Below are 17,654 nucleotides of genomic sequence, written 5' to 3' on the forward strand. Positions count from 1 at the left end.
GTTGTTTCAGTGGCTCAGCAACTCGAAATAGTGTTTAAAGGTCATGGGAGGCCATCTGTGCACGCTCTGAAGCCGTCTTGGAACAGGATAATAAACTCAAGTGCACTCGAAACATTATCCAAGGAAGTGAATTTTATATAGAAGAGTGGTTACTAATCTGAGGAAGTTGATGCAGAAATTGCTGGCCAATTTTGCATAACTCTGTGATTGTATTTTCTTGCGATGTTTAGTGTATCGCCTTCATCTGTAGGTAACATTTCAAAAAGGTTCATATGGTTGATCATCCTCTGAATGTTGCTTTTACACGTGAAATACTCAGAAAATCTTATCGCTATAACCGAAAGATGACCAAGAGCAAAAAATAAAAGCAAAAACTGTCAGACATCTTTTCTCTATTGGGTATGTCACACGTATGGAATAAAGGAAGCAGCTAAGATAATGAATAAGGTTCAAAATATACACCATTTTCTTGCATATCTGCACACACAAGCCCACAGATCTGCCTGTAGACATATGTGCGGCCACAGAAGATCTTAAACTTTCCACACTGCTCTGTGATCTGATTAGTTCTCACGCACACAACTTTGCATGAAACAGTCACTTTCTTCATTTTGCGAGACCAATGTCTAAAGTTATCTTTATGCAGCACAGTGAAGCATGATCAAAAAAAATTATTGGCGATTTCATTTCTCTGTTCAAACATGAATAATCTTGTGTTTTAGCTAAACAGAATGACCCCGACCGTGTTAACGTCACTGATGATGCTATGACGAAGGTGCAGGCAGCCAACCAACCAGTAATCTGCTAATTCAGGTCTGATCTGCTAAATAAAGCGATTTGTGGAGCAAAATTAGATGGATTGTGCAAACAATGCTATGCTCTGTTCTTCCCTTGTTGCCTGAGCTTTAGGGCCAAGTCCAGCCTTTAGGTGTGTGCATTTGTGTATGTGTGTGTATAAAGATGCTTGAGAATTAAAGCATGAGATGTAAAAACATATGTACAGCTCTACCTGCAGCTTAATGCACTCGCCTACATAAAGTAAATTGTGCACATTAGTTAAATCGCTGTCTGGAAACAAGTATGTTTCCTTTTGTTTGGCTTATCCTCTAAAAACAGCTTTTGCCAAGTTAAATGAGGATACTGGGCCAGGTTATGGAAGGGGTTTTGTAACCTATTTGGCCAGGGTGCCATCACATCGTTTCACATGCTGAGCCTGTATTTGTGACACTTAATAGTAGGTCTGAATGATCCCCAAATTATTTCCCAACACTTAAAGTGAGATTTCATTATGTAATGCTACTGGTGCTAACAGAAACCCACAACCTGAACTGATATGACACAGTGTGCTTAGGAAACCAACCTGAAAGAAGAATGTACAGTAAAGGTCTTTCATCATCAGGGAATGACTTTAGTGAGGCTGGAGGTGTCTGCATTGTGAACTTCTAAAATTATCCTCACAAGCACTAATATCAAACAATGGGACTTTTTGTTTTTAAACATGATGCAGTTTTATTAGGACATTTCAGAGCAGCTTACAATGTGAGATGATCAAAATACTAACCGAACCCTGCTAAAATCAGTCCACATGACCAATATCAGCTCATAGTAATATTTGTGATTTCCAAGTTTTTCTATCAAGGCAGTAACTAACATTTCAAAAGCAGTCATTCATCTTGTGTTTTCAAGAACAGCTACATTTATGTCATCTTTTCCAATTAATAGATGAATTTTTCAAGGAAGAGCAGATACTTGTTAGAGAACTGCAAACCTCAAATACAAGAGCACCAACTCTTACTTTATAAATACAATCAAGTCTGGAACGACTAATTTGATCAACCATTTCTACAGACAACCAAAAGTCTTTTGTTAGAAGCTCTGAACATGTTTAACATGTTAAACGCAATAAGTTAGAAAGTGTTTTTGTTCCACATTTTAAAGGCATTTCTCTCCAAAGTGATTCAGGACACCTTCAATTTAACATTTCTAACATTCATTCAGATCGGACTTCCATTAACTCTCTGAACCTGCTCTGATGACTACGAACATCATCACGCAAAAGGAGCCTGCTGAGGTATTTCCCACTGTCCCACCATTACTTTTCTCCTATTAGCCATCAGCAATGATGTCATCCGGCCAGTACTCGTCCTGCATGTAGTGCTTTGATGAGGAGAAGCTTGGCTCGAGTGGAGCGTCGTCATCCCTCAGCTTGTTCTGCACCTCCTGCTCCCACTCCCCCTCCACCAGCTTGTAGAGGTCGAGCGCAGCCTGAGCATCCTCCACTGAACAATGACCTCGCTTCCCAACCTGAGAGAGTGATAGGATCCACAGGATTACAACAACAGTTACACGAGCATATTACTAAATCTAGTCTCAGATACCAGAAAATAACTTCAGTGAAAAATGCTGTGACCTGAAAGGAACAATTTTCCAAAACAGCCGCTCATCACTTGTTTTGGAGCGTCCTCTCATCTCAAGCTCTCACCTGTATGCTCCTGTTCAGCAGCTTATTTGCCAGCGTTCTGAGGGAGGGACAGCATTTACTGGGGAAACCGGCCAACCGGCTGAGGAGACGCGTTGTACTCGTGTCCCTGACCATGTGACAGGGATGAACCATGTCCAGTGCCTCAAAGTCATTATAGATGGAGTGGCCCACGACCACTTTGCCTTCAAGTATACTGAGGATCTAAGGTAGAGAGTGAGAATCCATGCAAGGGAACAAGGAGGAAGACAATTTACTTAACATTTAATTTTTTTTTTTTTTTTTTTTTTTTAGACTGTAACAGATTCAAATAAGTTTACTGAAGTAATTCCAGAATTCAGGGGTTAGATTTCTGCTGTCATGCATTTCATTTGTAATCTAATTTGCAGATTCAGTCTCTCTCGGCTCTAGCTTGAAGTCTTCATACTTATGTCCTGTGACAGACTAAGGGCTCTAAACTCATCATAAAGTCAAGTGACAATGTTTTAAGTGCCCGTGCGCTGCAGCAGTGCTGTTGTGGAAGGAAAGCTCGACTACACACAGTCTGCATTTAACTTTGTTTTCTGTGAAATGCTTTTATATTTTTTAAAATCTGTTTCAGTCCTCCTGTTTTGCAGTTCGCACTACGTTCTTCTTCGTTAGTATTGAGCTTAGTCTTGGCAGACGACATAAGCGGTACTGCCCCGATTAGCTTCCAGTAGTGCATTGCATTTCCACATTTTTTTAACATGTTAAAATAGACAAATAAAGAGCAAGACCAAGCATGCTTACACTTTCAGCCTGGTACTACACAAAACAAGGAAGAAAAAAAAAAAAAGAAAAGGGATGATTCATCGAGATTTAAACTTGGCCAAGAGTTTTAGTTAATGCATCTATTGTGTTCATTTGAGCACCACCCTATTGCACTGCCGGTGGGGTGACGATAACACCAAGGTTATCGGCTGAAGGGAAAAAATTAAAAGTTAGGATTCCACTTTCTTCAAATAAAAACTCAAGTTGGGCACATGCTAGAACAAAAGTCTGATATACAGTCCTCCTCCCCCCATGATGACAGAGTGTCCTAAAATGATTAAACTGAAGTTTTTCTCCTCAATCCACCAGATTATCCCAGGAGAACAGTCTCTATTTTAGAGCCCAGGTTAAATCTTTCATCACTGTTGTCTACAAACACTCAGACGTACCTCTTCTCTGGCTTGAATGAAGGGTGTGGCGTTGAGGAGATGATGCCTTCGGATGCCGCTCCAGCGAGTCCTGAAGTCTGTGACAGGCTGACAGGGTTTCACGTATTTATCATACAGCACGTTCCCATGATAGTCCAGGATGCTGCAGCGGGCCAGCTCGCTGCAACGTCCTCCAGACCCTGTCCCCACCATCTCACAGTCCAATGCCACCACTGTAGTCGGGCAGGAGCTGAAACACGGCGAACTTCGACCACTGGCTGGAGGACTGGCTTCAGAGGAGAAGCCACTGTCCATCTCCCACCGATCTCCAAGGGCCGCAATGACAGAGTGGTGGTTAGCTGTTCCAGACACTGATGTATGTTTGGATAGATCAGTGCTTTCAGAGTTCAAAGTGCTTTGATTTTCCTGTTCTGGAGCGCTCATTTTAGACCTTTTGATCAATACGTTTGTATCAAGTGATTCATGGTGGGCGTCCGTTCTTTTCATCTTCATGTTGGCGATTATCCTCTTTTCCTGATGCCTCTTCCTGGCTCTTGCATTCTCCATGGCGCAGAGCACCATGGCTTTTTTACAGAGATACCGATAATTGCTGAGAAGACCTCGTGAGGAGGCTTTTCTCCTGTTTGATGACTCTGCCATCATTGATTCGTGGAACAGTTTTCACAGTCATGTCTGAGGAAACAACACAAAAGTCAGGATAGTGATGACCCTTATTAAAAATGTGGCTCATCATGAACTGCAGATTATTGAAATGATGTGAAAATGATTTAAAAAAAATTGTTAATGAACTATTCCTGTACAATACACAGTACATGGGGATTGACAAGTCATTAGCCGGTTAGCATATCCTGGATAACCCAAGGAATACACCAGGCACAAATTAGCACCATGTTTCACATGCAGTTTAGTTTCATCCTTTGCACAGCTTCCCTCTTTATCTGCTTTTTACACAGCATCAATAGAACCAGCAATATGAAGCAGGTCTGGTGGAATCACAAGCACCATCTTAGGAGGAAATGATTGGCTAAGGCAGGACCACACCCAGTGTAATTCCTAATACTAATACAATAACCAGAACTTCAAATTTCATCTGGAATGACCTGAAACTAGAGACTTTGAGATTGCGGTTTGAGCATGAGCAGGAGAGTGAATATCTTGGAGAAGATGAAGCTGTAAGGCAGGAGGAAAAGAGAAAGACCACAGAGTAGATTAATTATGTAGTGAAAGAGGACATGCAGAGAAAGGTCTGAGGTGATAAAAGAGGATCCTAGGAATTGTGTGAAATGAAGGGAGATGTGGTGATCCCTAAATGGACCCGATCAAATAAGGGATGAATGAATTAATAAATGCAAATGTAAGGCATTTTGCGCACTTGCTCCACTTTTCAGACCCATAGGCTGTATCGATGTTCTGCAAACATGAGGAATTCTTCACGTTTTTAGGATTGGAAAAACACCCAAGGAGGACTGTCCCTGCATAGTCGCATTTTTGGTACACCTGAAAGGGAATTTTAGCCAATGCGAAAGTAAATCACTTTGATATAGCCCCGTTTTTTACTTCATGCACTATGAAGACAATAAAGCAAAAAAGTTTGAGACTAACGTATTTGATACCACCTGAACATCGTAATTCTCCAGCTACAATAATCTGGACACGTGGCCATACTTACGGGTGCCTTTAAGGGCCACATACCTGACACTAACACATTACAAACACCCCATAAGTGCAGAGTTTGACTCTTCTTAGTGGCATAAATATGATGGTGGTGTCAAGTTAAAGTTTAAAAATTTTTTCCTCGCCAGTCTTCATGTTGATAAATAATAAATCCAGCATACAATTCAGGCTGTATATACAAAGCACCCATCATCCAAACATCATCCGCCTGGATGATCCGGATATGGCGAGGCCTTGAAAGATTGTAAAAGCTTACAGTTTTGTTTTGTTTTTTTTACAAAAAACGCGCTTGGCACTTTTGAAATCAAACACTAGCCGGTAACATTTCAGGAAAAAAAACTGAAGCTCATGTAAAACGAGTTTGCATGTGACTAAATTCAGCTGGAAATTCCACGTATTTAAACACAGTTTGTCTCTCAGTTTGATTATAAAAAGAAAAACCCCAGCGAGCCGCAGAAAGTCGCGTTAAAAATAAGACAACGCCCCTTGAGATCGATTACAAGCATAAACGACGTATTTCTGAACGCTGACAAACACGAGAACAGAAATGAATTGAGAAAGAGTAAAAATATCTTACGTTACCTTCTGAAACAGCACGTGTAGGGTCTGAACATGCCCGGACAAATCGCCTCTACTCTTTAATCCCATTGGTTCAATCTCTTCTTCTTTAGTTTACTCAGACAAACTCACATGCGGAGTCGCCGCCTATTGGTTGGGTGCGTACCCGTGCGTTGTCTAATATTAAACTTTGTTTGATGATGTAAAACATGTAAGCGTGACAAATATGAAAATAAATAAATACACAAGAAAAGTCTGAGAATCCATCAGCGTCTTCATTTCCTCCAGAGACTCTAGGTTTTTGCTATTTGCAGCAACATCAGCAATCAGTTTTGTATGGGACTGTAGTTGCTCTCTGATCTCCTACGGAGATGATAAAGTGATCTCATCTTGTATGTTATATACAGTCCGTAATTCGGACCGCTGCCAAAAACACATGAAAAAAAAAAAAAAAAATAAATAAAGATTTTAGCATTAGCTACCTGTAATATAGCCTAAGGGTTTGGAAATGTCCCATTAACAAAACACCTCTCTTTCTTTGCACTCAGTGGAGAGGTACTAAAATAAATCTCATGTGAATCCCACATTATTAATTGTAGGACTATAAATGTCCCCATTTACAAAAATGCGGTGGCATTTTAGCTTCTAATCAAGGTTAACATCTAGATTTCCAACATGTGAACTGTACCCCCCCCCCCCCCCAAAAAAAATAAAAAAAGCTACAGATCAGTAAATATCAGAAAAATGATGTAGATGCACTGATTATTTGGCTTATATTTATAGTATTTTGTGATTGGGATAACTTTCTCCAGCCCAAGAGGCTGGTTTAGTGATATTTAAGGTAAATAACCAAATAACTCAAATTTGTTTTTGAAGATGTTCTCACACACACACACACACCTTGCTTAAGTCTCAGTTTCACTACAGATACATCAGTTGTTCACATTTAGCCACCAAATATTAATTTCCAATTAAAATGATCAACTATGTCTAAGTGTGTGCCAAACAAGCGTTTGAGTTGATAGAAAAGACTTCAGAGTTCATTTTGGTTTTGTGGGCCTTTTTATTTCACAATCCTTCCAAATGTACAAAATCAAAGGCATGTTACAAAAAAAAAGAAAAAAGAAAAAAAAAGAAAATAAAATAAAGAAAATTTCACCATTACCGTGATTCCCCTTTGATGACAACAACAAGAAACTAAAGCGACAGATGACAGACTGTATCAAACCAAAGTGCATCAGCCTGAGGTGTAGTAGACAAGACCAGGGGAAATAGAAATCTCATGTTTTAAAAAAAGTCATCCCATCTTCCCTAAAAATTGGTTTGTTTTGAAATATTGGGCAGACCCTGGCCAAAACCTCTCCACCTTCCACAGCATTCCCAGTGCAATGAGGACCTAAAGGAAGGGCCACGTCTTTGACTTCAGACCATTCGGTAGTTCACTAAGAGAGAGGAATATAATTTAGTTCTTTTTCTTCCCCAATCCTCCTGTTGTGGTGGTGGAGGTAGGGAGGGGTGCTGCTGAGTTCCTGTTTGGAGCTTTTATAGCTCTGACTTCTTCTTCTTCTTCTTCTTGGACTCCTCCTGCATCACCAGCGGGTTTGAGGCCTCCCTCTTCAGGTAGGAGATGAAGTCACTCACCTCGCGACCTCCCTGCAGCAAAAGCAGAGGGTTCATCAGCAAAGCACAGACATCACTTTGCCACTGTGAATGGCACTTTAACAGACACTCACCTCATATTTCTTTGGGCTCAACTTGTGTCCAGCTGGAGAAAAGTAGATTGTAGGGAATCTAGAACAGAGGTTGAGGACAAAGATTATGATTTCATGTATCAAACTGCACAGGTAATCACACATGCATGTTAACCTGAGTTCCTTCACCTTTCCCAAAGTCAAGCTTCTCACATAGCTCACAGCTAATCATAATCAGTCTGTAATTAAGCTTCAGGATGTCTGCAGTTTCATGTGCAGTGTTCTGCTCCCCCCCTTTTATCAGTGATGAAGATATGTAGCTGAGAGAATACAGGAACAGTCTCCAAGTTATGTTGAAGGGAACATACTGTATGCTCTGTCATCATGGCAGACAGATATGGTCTTTAAATTCACTCTAATGTCACATACAGGACTCAGCGTGAAGCTTATGGCTGACCCAAATTGTACACCTTCACATGGTACAAGAATGTCCTGACTGTTCCGCTTAAAGAAAATCTGCAATATTGCAAAATTCTGTCCCACATACCTCATCCCTCTTTTTTTTTTTGTAAAATTAAAACATATTCTAGCTGCTTTGACTGCTACTAAAGAGTTTAACAATTCACCACACTCAGCTGCTCACTTTCACTGATGCTGCTCATCTTGAACTGTCCACAGCATGAAGTTGGGGGGGGGGGAACCATAAACCTTTAATTTAATTAACAGCCCAAGCCTTATCGTCACATTAAATGACTCAGCACTCACCCGCTGACTTCATATGGAGATGGCACATCATTGGCTGTGGCGTCCATTTTGGCAATGACGACGTTGGGATCATCGGCCAGCTTTAGAAACAAACAGGGCAAATTGTTAAGTCTTTCCAAGACAATTCACTAAACCTTAACATCCACACGTTAGACTAGTCTACAGGCTGGGTGATGCAAGCCAGAACAAAAGCAAGCTAATCCAGGAGGTCACATGACTTAAAGTTCTGGATAAGTTACTTAAGAACATGTTATTGTTTTAATGTGAAAGATCTGAACTAGCAGCAGTTCAGGATCGCTCGCTCACCTTCTCTCCCAGCTCTGTGTATTTGGGCTCCAGGTTTTTGCAGTGCCCGCACCACGGAGCGTAGAATTCAATCAGCACGTCTTTGCTGTCATCGTTAACGATGGAGTCGAAGTTTTCAGCCACCACAACCTGAAGAGACATTGCAGGTATTAGAGCTGGTTCTGTACTGCAGCCATTTTCCCACCTGAAGTACCCAGAACTTCCTCCACTCAAAGGCTATTGTCTGTTTCTACTAATGTGCTGATGCATGCTCAGTAATCCAGATGAGGTAAGATGATGAAATCATTGCTTCCAAATGAACTGAATGATCTTTCTGGTTTTTGAAAACATTTTTACCTCTGATTCACTACTTTTGTACCTCACCAGAGTTGCAGTCTCATTGATCCATTTAATTATTATCATTTTTTTTTTTAAGCCATCTTGCAAATTTGTTCTGCTGTTCCCAATCGAGAGTGCTGGGTTCCACTGTTAGGAATAATCTGACTGACAGCTCCTGCAGTGGACAAACGGCCTTAGGCTTTATCTCTAGTCCTAGGCAACAGTAAAACTTAATCTCCGTTAAAGCTGTCAAAACATGAGGCAAGAGTGTGAAAGGAAGGGGGTGGGGGGTGTTGTAGACCGATTATATGAGTTGTGATTATGCGTTGTCACTGAATTAAGCAGAGTATCCAGGATAATTGCACATCCTCACGGTGCATTTATACACAGCACAGAGCTCCATCCATCCACGGCTGAAATCTTTCAAATAAGATGTAGCTACTAAAAAAGAAAGTGGACTTGAAGGCAGTTCACCTCAGAGACTGGACAAACTAGGCAACTGCACTAAACCTCAGCATGACAATCATTTCTTAAATGAGTCAAAGCTACTCCAGCCGAGGCAGAGAATAAACATTTGCAGCTGTAAATGATTATAGGCCCCCTTTAGCCTTAATGTACGTTTAAAAGCATAAAGCATGTCCATGATACACAAAGAAAGTGTTTAGTACAAATCTTACAAGTGTCAGAAAAAAATTGATCTCACCTTAACAGGTCCATCGTTGTTCTCTGGGATGGGTTCTGATTTGAGATAGCGCTTCAGCTTGCCATCAAAGTAGTCCTGCAAGAAACGCTCCAGAGCTTTTCCATCACGACTGTTGAAAGACATTCAACGAGTCAGTAAAGTCACAATTCTCCTTGAGCTGGAAGTCATTAACTAGGCACCGTTCTTTTAGCAAGCGCCTCATCTACCGATTAGTTTCTTAGGCAACCGAGGTGGGAATCAGACACTATGGGTATCGCTTAGGTTTTATCCCATAAAGAATGAGAACACAAAATTGGTCCAAAAACCTCACATGTTCAGCTGTTTTTTTGTAAAAAAAAAAAAAATAACAATGTTAGTCTTTCCTGAAGCTATGGGGCATATATGGTATCACTCTTGGCTGGAAGCAGTGCTTAAACAATTGGAGGAAGAAACAAACAGACAAAAAAAAAAAAAAAAAAAAAAAAAAAACCCCACAAACTTTGTCCAAAAACCTCTCATGTTTAACCGTTTTCCACTTTTTCTTTGGTCATTTTAGCCTTTTTGGCCAGGGTGAAGGGAGTATCTGCCATCAAACAAGAGGACAGCCGCATGTAGCTATGATGATGTTTGCTAGTTCACCTTACATGCATTAATGTAATAACGTGGTTAGCCTACTCAACGTAAATTACACACGAACAACATTAAGCTACTGACCCAGAGAAGAACGGCTGCTGCTGCCATCATCATCTGTCATCATTTCTGCTACACTGGCAGGACTAGGGGCCAGGACTCTAATCTTCGGGTTTTTGGGGGATGTTGCTAACTCCGGGTCCGATAACAGGCAACCCACCCGCAGTAGATGTGCTCGATGTGAGGTCTCACAGCAAGCTATCAAATACGGCGCATTTCTCGGCTTTAAAAAATAAAAAATAAAAACGCTATGCGTCGCCAGCTGTTTAATCGGATTCTTGGTGTTACCTCCTTTGACAGTATCACAGTATCAGCTTAAAGCACTTGTTACAGGCTGCTGAGTTTGCATATTTTGCTGTGAAGTACAGCCAGACTTTCGACCGCTTCGCCTTGGGCATTTTTAATCTGTAGCTCTGCTCTTAAAAAAAAAAAAAAACTAAAAAAAAAAAAAAACTAAAAAAAAAAAAACTAAAAAAAAAAAAAAACCGCACGGACCTGGACCCGCCTACTATCCTTGGAAACTTAACTCATTCACTGCCATTGACGTCTATAGACGTCAATTACGTTTTTCAATGGGAGGGGCTAGAATACAACCTCTGGCAGCTTGTCAGTGAATTTTATTTTTTCATATATTTGTAAATAAATTGTTTTGATAAAACAACCTTTCTCAGTGTTATTTCTGTTTTATAGAAGTGAAAAACTATTTTATATGTTAGAGGTGTCACAAAGCAAGAAATATTAGTGTCAAAGGCACTTTTCTGCTTGAAATGTATTTTTCACAAAAAGCTCGTTTTCTCCCTTTTTTTGGTCAAAACAGGCATTTTTGGTGGAACCCACCTCTCTTCTACAGCTGATTACTAATGAATGGAAAATGGTAGAAACAAGCTTTTTTTTTTTGGATGAATGCAGAGAGTCTGTTCTTCATTTTGGTAGGTTCAGCGTTTATATGATCATAACACACAGTTTTCTGTGGCTCTTCAAAAATGAGTAAAAATGCTCAAAAACCCTGGCAGTGGGGAGTTACCCGATTTGTAAATGGCTGGCAGTGAATGAGTTAAAATGATTGGTTAGAATCTAAAGTGTATCACAGCTCAGGAAAGAGGAAAAAAAACAAAACAAAAACAAAACAAAAAACCCACTGAAATAAAGCACCGAAATGTGCGCTGCTTTTCGGTCTGTTACTACCAGTACCCATCCCTAATCACCACATTTATACATTTTGTGATAAGGCGAGTTGTGCAATAAATACTGTGATATCACCTTTTCTTAAATATAAATTTTAAAGTTTAAACTTTGTCAATATCAGTTTTATCCAATAAGGTCAATTTCTTACTTCAGATATGCTGCAAATGAGACAGAGCTTAAACAGTTCCCAAATGCTACCATCTGTAACTGAATGGGGGTCAAATTGGCAATTACATGCAGTCTTGTTCATTATATTCCCAGATTACTCCATCACAAAACTACACTGTTTAGAGTTATACTCTATGTAGCAAGGGTTCTATTAAATCCAACTAGCAACTTGTGACGTGATCTGTGTGTGCACTGGTGGGGAATTGTGGTGAAAAGTTGTCCTGGACTTACGAGAACTCCTCAGTCATGGTGTATTTGTCTCCTTTGGCGGTGCGGATGGCCACCACAGGCAGTTCGCCACTGGGATTCAGGCCAAACTCAGACAACTCGTGGCTGAACATGTTCTTGTTAGCTACAGCAAAGTTCAGCTTCTTGCCCTGATCCAGGAAGCCCTTTGCCACCTTCATCACCCTGAAAGATGCCAAGATGGTTTTTAATCATGCTGCCAAAAACAAAGATAATACTGTGGAGGATTAAATTAAGGTATTAAAAAAAAACAGAAAGATCTGGTCTCATTTTCGTTTCTTAGCATGTGGCTAACTGCCAAAGGGGAGGTGCATGGTCTTGTACTAAACAGAAAACAAAACTTATGATATTCAAGATCGATCTGAGAATCAGCCATCTCTGCACAGTGCAGATTTAAAGTCTGCAGGGAAACGGCAGCTTCAGAAACAGAAAAACACCACAAACCTTAAATGAGCTTCCCCCCCCCCCCCCCAAACACCTACCTGTTCCTCCAATAGTTGGAGCCTTTAGGGTTTTTCTCATAGTCAACATCATAATAAGCCACCAGAAGGTCCTTCCCTTTCAGCTGGTCCTTGTTGTTGTCATTCATGTGGGGACAGAATCCAAAGCTGAGAAAAACAAAGAACACACACAAAAAATAAATAAATAAATCAAAGTAGAGCTTTGAGTTTAGCCTCCAAATCTGCGATGCTGAAGCAAAATGAAATAACAAATAAATAGGAGTATCCTGCATTGTGTGCACATGGGCTTGGGTTAAAAAAAACAAACAAAAACACTACATGTGTAGACTGGTTATAGCAGGAGCACTTGTAAACCACGCGGAGGAGATAAGCAAACAACTGCTCTCTGCAGGTGCGTCAAATGTCAAAGTTATTACCCAAAATAAAACCCATATCAAGTCCCTATTATCTGTAACGCTGTTGCAGTGGTGGAGGTGCATATCTGAACACCAGCTTGCGCTAAACTACTTTCAGGTGCATTCTTTTCTTCTCTCTGATGTCAGTTTAAGTGGATACCCTTAAACCTTTCTCAGGTTTCTGCAGCTACACCCACCTGCAGTTCAAACTCTGCAAGGAGAGCCAATCACAAAAAGGCTTGCTTAAAAGGGAGACCAACTGAATCTGCTTGTGTCAGACAGAACTGAAATAAGGGAGATCTAGATCCCCAGATAGGATAATTAAAGCCCATTTTGAAATGTGAATCATGCAAAGCTACTCTAGTACCAAAATCCAATAGTATATATAAAACTAGAACGAGCATGATTTCCCTTTAAATATTCAAACTGAAGGGACAGTTCAAACATATTAAAAAAAACCAAAGTAAGCTTCATATTAATGAGCTTCAGAATTATACAATTAAAACCATGTTGGGGGGGGAACAAAACAAATCTGCCTGGATCAACTGCATGTACTTTATAAAGTGGGTTGAGGTCAAACTCACACTCTGAATATAAACAAGACCTCAAACAGCAGAGTTTCCATCTTAGCTGATCCCCTTCAAGACTGATTACACAATGGGTCACAAAATCATTTTTTCCTTTAACTGAAGATTCAATTATCTACTGGTGTTATTACACTTTGAGGCCAATTTACTATGAAGTAATATTTATTCAGTGCCAAACTCTTTGCTACTGCCAGAACTGAACTGTGTCCCGAGAGGACAACTGCCTACCAAACAAGTTCCTGTTGGCACTGGGCCAAACTTGTAAATATGTACCTTTGAATGAAAATTGACTTCGTATTTAATCCTAAACAGATCAACTATTTATAGACTGATTATTTTGATGCCTCTACAAAGTGTCTCTTCTAAAAAGCAGGACTCACATGTTGTCCTGGATGAATCTCTTGATTTTGTTGCTGGTGTATTTATCCTCACTGAATTTGACCGAGCTGTCTTCAAACTTGTTGTTGAGTTGGGGTGGACGGAACAAAACGACTCCCCTGTAAGCCGAGAAAGAAATATTTCACTAACAGCAGATACAAAGGTGAGACCAAATGTGCAATAGTGTTATTTTTAAATGGTTTGGTGAGAGACGTCTAAAGAGATCTACTCACTCTCCCTCAATGTCATGGCTTTTGAGGAGAGCCTCAGAGTTTGTGTGGGCGAAGCGGTAGTTGTCCCTCAAGGCGCTCGCTGCCCTCAGGAACTCAGCCTGTTCTTGGCTCTTGTCATCAGCAAAGAATCCTGGGAAGGAATGGTCAGTCAGACCAGGATTCAATATCAGCAGCAAAAAGCGGCAATAGTGTCTGAACAAAAAGTGAGTAACATAAAATACCCTAAACTTTAAATTATGAAGAATGTTACTAGTGAAGAGCTTTAAAAAGACCTTTAGAAAAGTTTCCTTAACTAGATGCTTACCAACAACACTTGCATCTTGATCTGCAAGAAACTTTTCTAGGTCTGCGTTATCCTTGAGCACCACAGAAGCTGGACCAGCCTGCTTCTTCAGGAAGCCGACAATTCCATCTGCAAAGAGAAGTAGTGAGGTGAGAAGGATGCAAAAAGACAACGAAGAGCCACAGGACCAGTCGCCTGCTCATTTGTACACTGATTTAAGATGCAAACAAACTGAATGAGTGGGTGATGTGGCAAAGAGATCAATTCACATCTCTTGTGGTAGAAAACTTGCTGGTTTTATCTTGAAAGTTCAGCTTAACAGAGTACGAACGTTATGCTCTTTTGTATACGAGGTTCCAGTTGTATGAATTTTATGTTGAAAATTCCGTCACTGTTAGCCATGTCTTGTTCCTTTACCTTTAAAGCTGGTGTTGTGGAAAACTCTGTATCCTTTAGTTACCTCTCCACATAGCCCTCATTCCACTAAGGATATCATTTTCACATATAAAGAATTCCTCCAAGAGGCAGATCGAACGCCAAGTTAAACACCTAACTCTCAGATCTTCCAGTGCTAAAAGACATGAGGGCAATACCTGCAGTTCTGGGACCATCATAGGGACCAGATTCATCGCCATCCCTGAAGATCTTGAGGGTTGGGTAGCCACTGACGCCATATTTGCTGCATATGTTGCTGTTGGCAGTGCAGTCAACCTAAGCAGAAAAGCAAATTATTCTCACTTTTCGATGAGACACAGAGCACTGCAGTTCAGAGTGCAGAGAAGCCACACTGAAGTGGACAAAGTTAAGTGATCTGTGTTGTGCAGTACCTTGGCCAGTGAGACGATGCCTTTCAAACGTGTGGCTGCTGCCTCGTACTCAGGTGCCAAACGTTTACAATGGCCACACCTAAAGTCAGAAGATATGGATTAGTCAAACAAGCAAAAAAACAACAACAAAACTTTAGGGCCTAGCCAGATGAAGACCTCAAGGTAGACCTAGTGGAATCTGATGATGCAACCTAACTATGTTTGAATAAATGGAAACAGGTGTAAGTACAAGCAAAAACATGAAAAATGTACTGAAGATTTAATTAGCCACATATTGTTACAGCTGTGCTTCATGTTTTCTCAGGTACCTATATAAAAGTTGTCCTTAATATAAGACAGACCATTATTATAATATTGCTTGCGTTTTCTGTAGGTCGAAAACCCAAAGGTTTAGATTATATTGAGAAAATAAAACCAAGACTAAATATTAAATCTTCATAAAAATTTGTGAATATTTGCCTTTTTCAAACAATTACAGAGTTTGAAAAGACAGCAGACCAGACAGCACAAAATGTACTCGTTAGTGCTTTATTATAAGGAATACTGTACATTTTTATTTTATTCAAGTTTAGCACAAGGGTACACGTCACATTTCCTCTGGGCCAATCCCAGGTGGACACCAAAACTTTCCTGGCCAATCAGAAGGTTACAACAATGAATGGACACACCCCCTAACTTCCTCAGCCTCATTCGCACATAATCTCTTTTTTCTTTAAAAAAAAAACCCGGAAACTAAGCGGAGTTAAAATACGACTAGTTAGTCACTGTTTAAGGTAACATTTTCAGTGTGCCACTAAACTGCAGCACCTCTTAAAATGCGACGTAAAATAAAACGCAAAACACATAGCGAATTAGCCTGTGCCTTTCGACTAATAGCTAACATGCTAATGCCTGGTCCTACGCCAAGAAGCGAGCGAATTTGACAGTTCTGCCTCCATTAAAGTTAGCAACAAACAGCGATGCAGTTTGCACAATTAATTGCACGTTTCCGACAAAACGAAATTGCCCACTGACATCCACGATACTGAGAGTTCTGCAAGTGGGTACCGCTCAACTGTTAACCGCAAAGAGAGCAAGCTAGGATTCGCGTTTTTCACTTATGCAAATTTCTCCGATACTTCGGAGAAAACATGTGACAAGACTCACCAAGGGGCAAAGAACTCCACGAGAATTAGCTCATGGTCTCCGATCCTGCTTTCGAAATCATCATCCGTGTACTCAAGCACATCACTGGCTCGAGAGAACCCGGCGAGAGCGGCCAAAAAGATGAGTCTCAACATCGCACACGGCGCTTACTGAGTCCTTTAGTTACACAGAACGGTTTTAGGATGCAGATGGGGTCTGTAGAAGCGCCCCTCTTCAGCTGTGCTGCAAGGGGAAAGCCAAGGATGCGAGTTCCTCAGACAAGGCCAAGCGCAGACTGGTCGAAAGAGAAAGGAATGGAGGCGGTGTAGCCCTTCACACAGGCTGCGAAAACTCTCATAACCACAGTGTGGCAGCCTCTCATTGGTTCATTTACACAGTCACTCTGCCTCGATTATCCAATCAGAAGGAGGCAAATAAGACCTCATCGTCTCCAATCAGGAATGGGCAAATCATGGCTTTTTAATGTCAACACAGCGACCTGTCCAGGATGTACCCTGCCTCTTTCTCTATGACAGGTGGGAAAGGCTTCAGTCTCCCGTGCCCCCGAACTAGTTAAAGCAAGGGTGTTAAACACAAGGCCCGGGGACAGAATCGACCCGGCGAAGACCCTAACCCAGGGGTCGGCATCCCTACACGCGAAGGGTTAACTGATGGCACGATCATAGCTGGACTGGCCATCCGGCATACTGGGCATTTGCTCGGTGGCCCGGTGACTTTTTTTTTTTCTTTGTAACGGTATAAACAATGAAAGGTGGTGGATTGGCCAGATGCTGGTCGGTGTGTAAAAATAACTCAGTTATTTGGTGGTGGCTATGACGGTGCTTCCTCAGATTCAGTAAAATTAGCAAGTGGTGGAGGCCAGCAGGTGGATGAGAGAAAGGGGAGGCAGGAGGAGAGCCTCGAGGCAGCCGCCGAGTGTCAGGTGAACTGAACTTCAGGTAAGAAGTTAAGACCTGCAGTCTGTCTGGGTCAGATATAAACCAAGTTTAGGTGGAGTTTATTTTCGTTGTGCTGACTTTTTACAAATTCAAATTCAAATTTCAAATTCAAATTCAAATTCAAATTTTATTTGTCACGTACACAGTCATACACAGTACGATATGTAGTGAAATGCTTGGACAACTGCTCGTGACCTAAAGAGAACAAAAAAGGAAAAGGCTATGAATAAGATAGGAAATAAATATGAAAAATTAAAAAGGGTAAATTTAACTAGGAAGGAATAGAATATAAATTAAGGTTAAAAATGAAATAACTGTACAACACAAATTAGAATGAAGGGTAAATTTAACTGGGAAGAATAAGATAAATATATAAATTAAAGTTGAAAATAAAATAACTGTACAACAAAATACACAATACACAATATAGAACTATATAAGAATGTATGAAGGAATCTAAATA

The 17,654-nt window shown here is 40.7% G+C and overlaps 2 protein-coding genes across 3 annotated transcripts; both read right to left on the reverse strand.

Moving 5' to 3' along the window:
* Positions 1 to 1,483: 1,483 nt before the first annotated feature.
* isg20 (interferon stimulated exonuclease gene) lies at positions 1,484 to 6,055 on the reverse strand. 2 transcript variants are annotated; one of them, XM_085412867.1, is made up of 4 exons: positions 5,917 to 6,055; positions 3,661 to 4,332; positions 2,483 to 2,683; positions 1,484 to 2,304 (listed from the first exon to the last, which is right to left on the reverse strand). In XM_085412867.1, exons 2-4 carry the CDS (start codon positions 4,300 to 4,302, stop codon positions 2,107 to 2,109), a joined length of 1,041 nt encoding a protein of 346 aa, XP_085268993.1. In that variant the 5' UTR covers positions 4,303 to 4,332; positions 5,917 to 6,055; the 3' UTR covers positions 1,484 to 2,106. The 2 variants fall into 2 exon arrangements, with proteins under 2 accessions (XP_085268993.1, XP_085268994.1); XM_085412868.1 differs by lacking the exon at positions 5,917 to 6,055 and adding an exon at positions 5,033 to 5,890.
* Positions 6,056 to 7,062: 1,007 nt separating this feature from the next.
* Positions 7,063 to 16,562, reverse strand: pdia3 (protein disulfide isomerase family A, member 3). Its single transcript, XM_085412866.1, has 13 exons — positions 16,254 to 16,562; positions 15,108 to 15,186; positions 14,874 to 14,991; positions 14,302 to 14,409; positions 13,998 to 14,127; positions 13,767 to 13,883; positions 12,426 to 12,551; positions 11,929 to 12,108; positions 9,676 to 9,784; positions 8,655 to 8,783; positions 8,349 to 8,428; positions 7,626 to 7,683; positions 7,063 to 7,545 (listed from the first exon to the last, which is right to left on the reverse strand). Exons 1-13 carry the CDS (start codon positions 16,385 to 16,387, stop codon positions 7,435 to 7,437), a joined length of 1,479 nt encoding a protein of 492 aa, XP_085268992.1. The 5' UTR covers positions 16,388 to 16,562; the 3' UTR covers positions 7,063 to 7,434.
* Between the last annotated feature and the right edge of the window lie 1,092 nt (positions 16,563 to 17,654).

The sequence above is a fragment of the Rhamphochromis longiceps genome, linkage group LG7 (assembly GCF_057381845.1).
Source record: "Rhamphochromis longiceps isolate RC_006_pf linkage group LG7, R_longiceps_female_GT1.1, whole genome shotgun sequence".
Taxonomy (NCBI): Eukaryota; Metazoa; Chordata; class Actinopteri; order Cichliformes; family Cichlidae; genus Rhamphochromis; species Rhamphochromis longiceps.

Coding starts and splice junctions, on each gene's coding strand:
- isg20 (XM_085412867.1), bottom strand. CDS start 4,302: ATGATGGCAGAGTCATCAAACAGGAGAAAAGCCTCCTCACGAGGTCTT. Junction 2,684..3,660: donor TCATTCAAGCCAGAGAAGAG/GTACGTCTGAGT, acceptor TCTCTACCTTAG/ATCCTCAGTATACTTGAAGG. Junction 2,305..2,482: donor TGCTGAACAGGAGCATACAG/GTGAGAGCTTGA, acceptor TCACTCTCTCAG/GTTGGGAAGCGAGGTCATTG.
- pdia3 (XM_085412866.1), bottom strand. CDS start 16,387: ATGTTGAGACTCATCTTTTTGGCCGCTCTCGCCGGGTTCTCTCGAGCC. Junction 14,128..14,301: donor TCAAGATGCAAGTGTTGTTG/GTAAGCATCTAG, acceptor ATTCCTTCCCAG/GATTCTTTGCTGATGACAAG. Junction 12,552..13,766: donor AGATTCATCCAGGACAACAT/GTGAGTCCTGCT, acceptor TGTTTTTCTCAG/CTTTGGATTCTGTCCCCACA.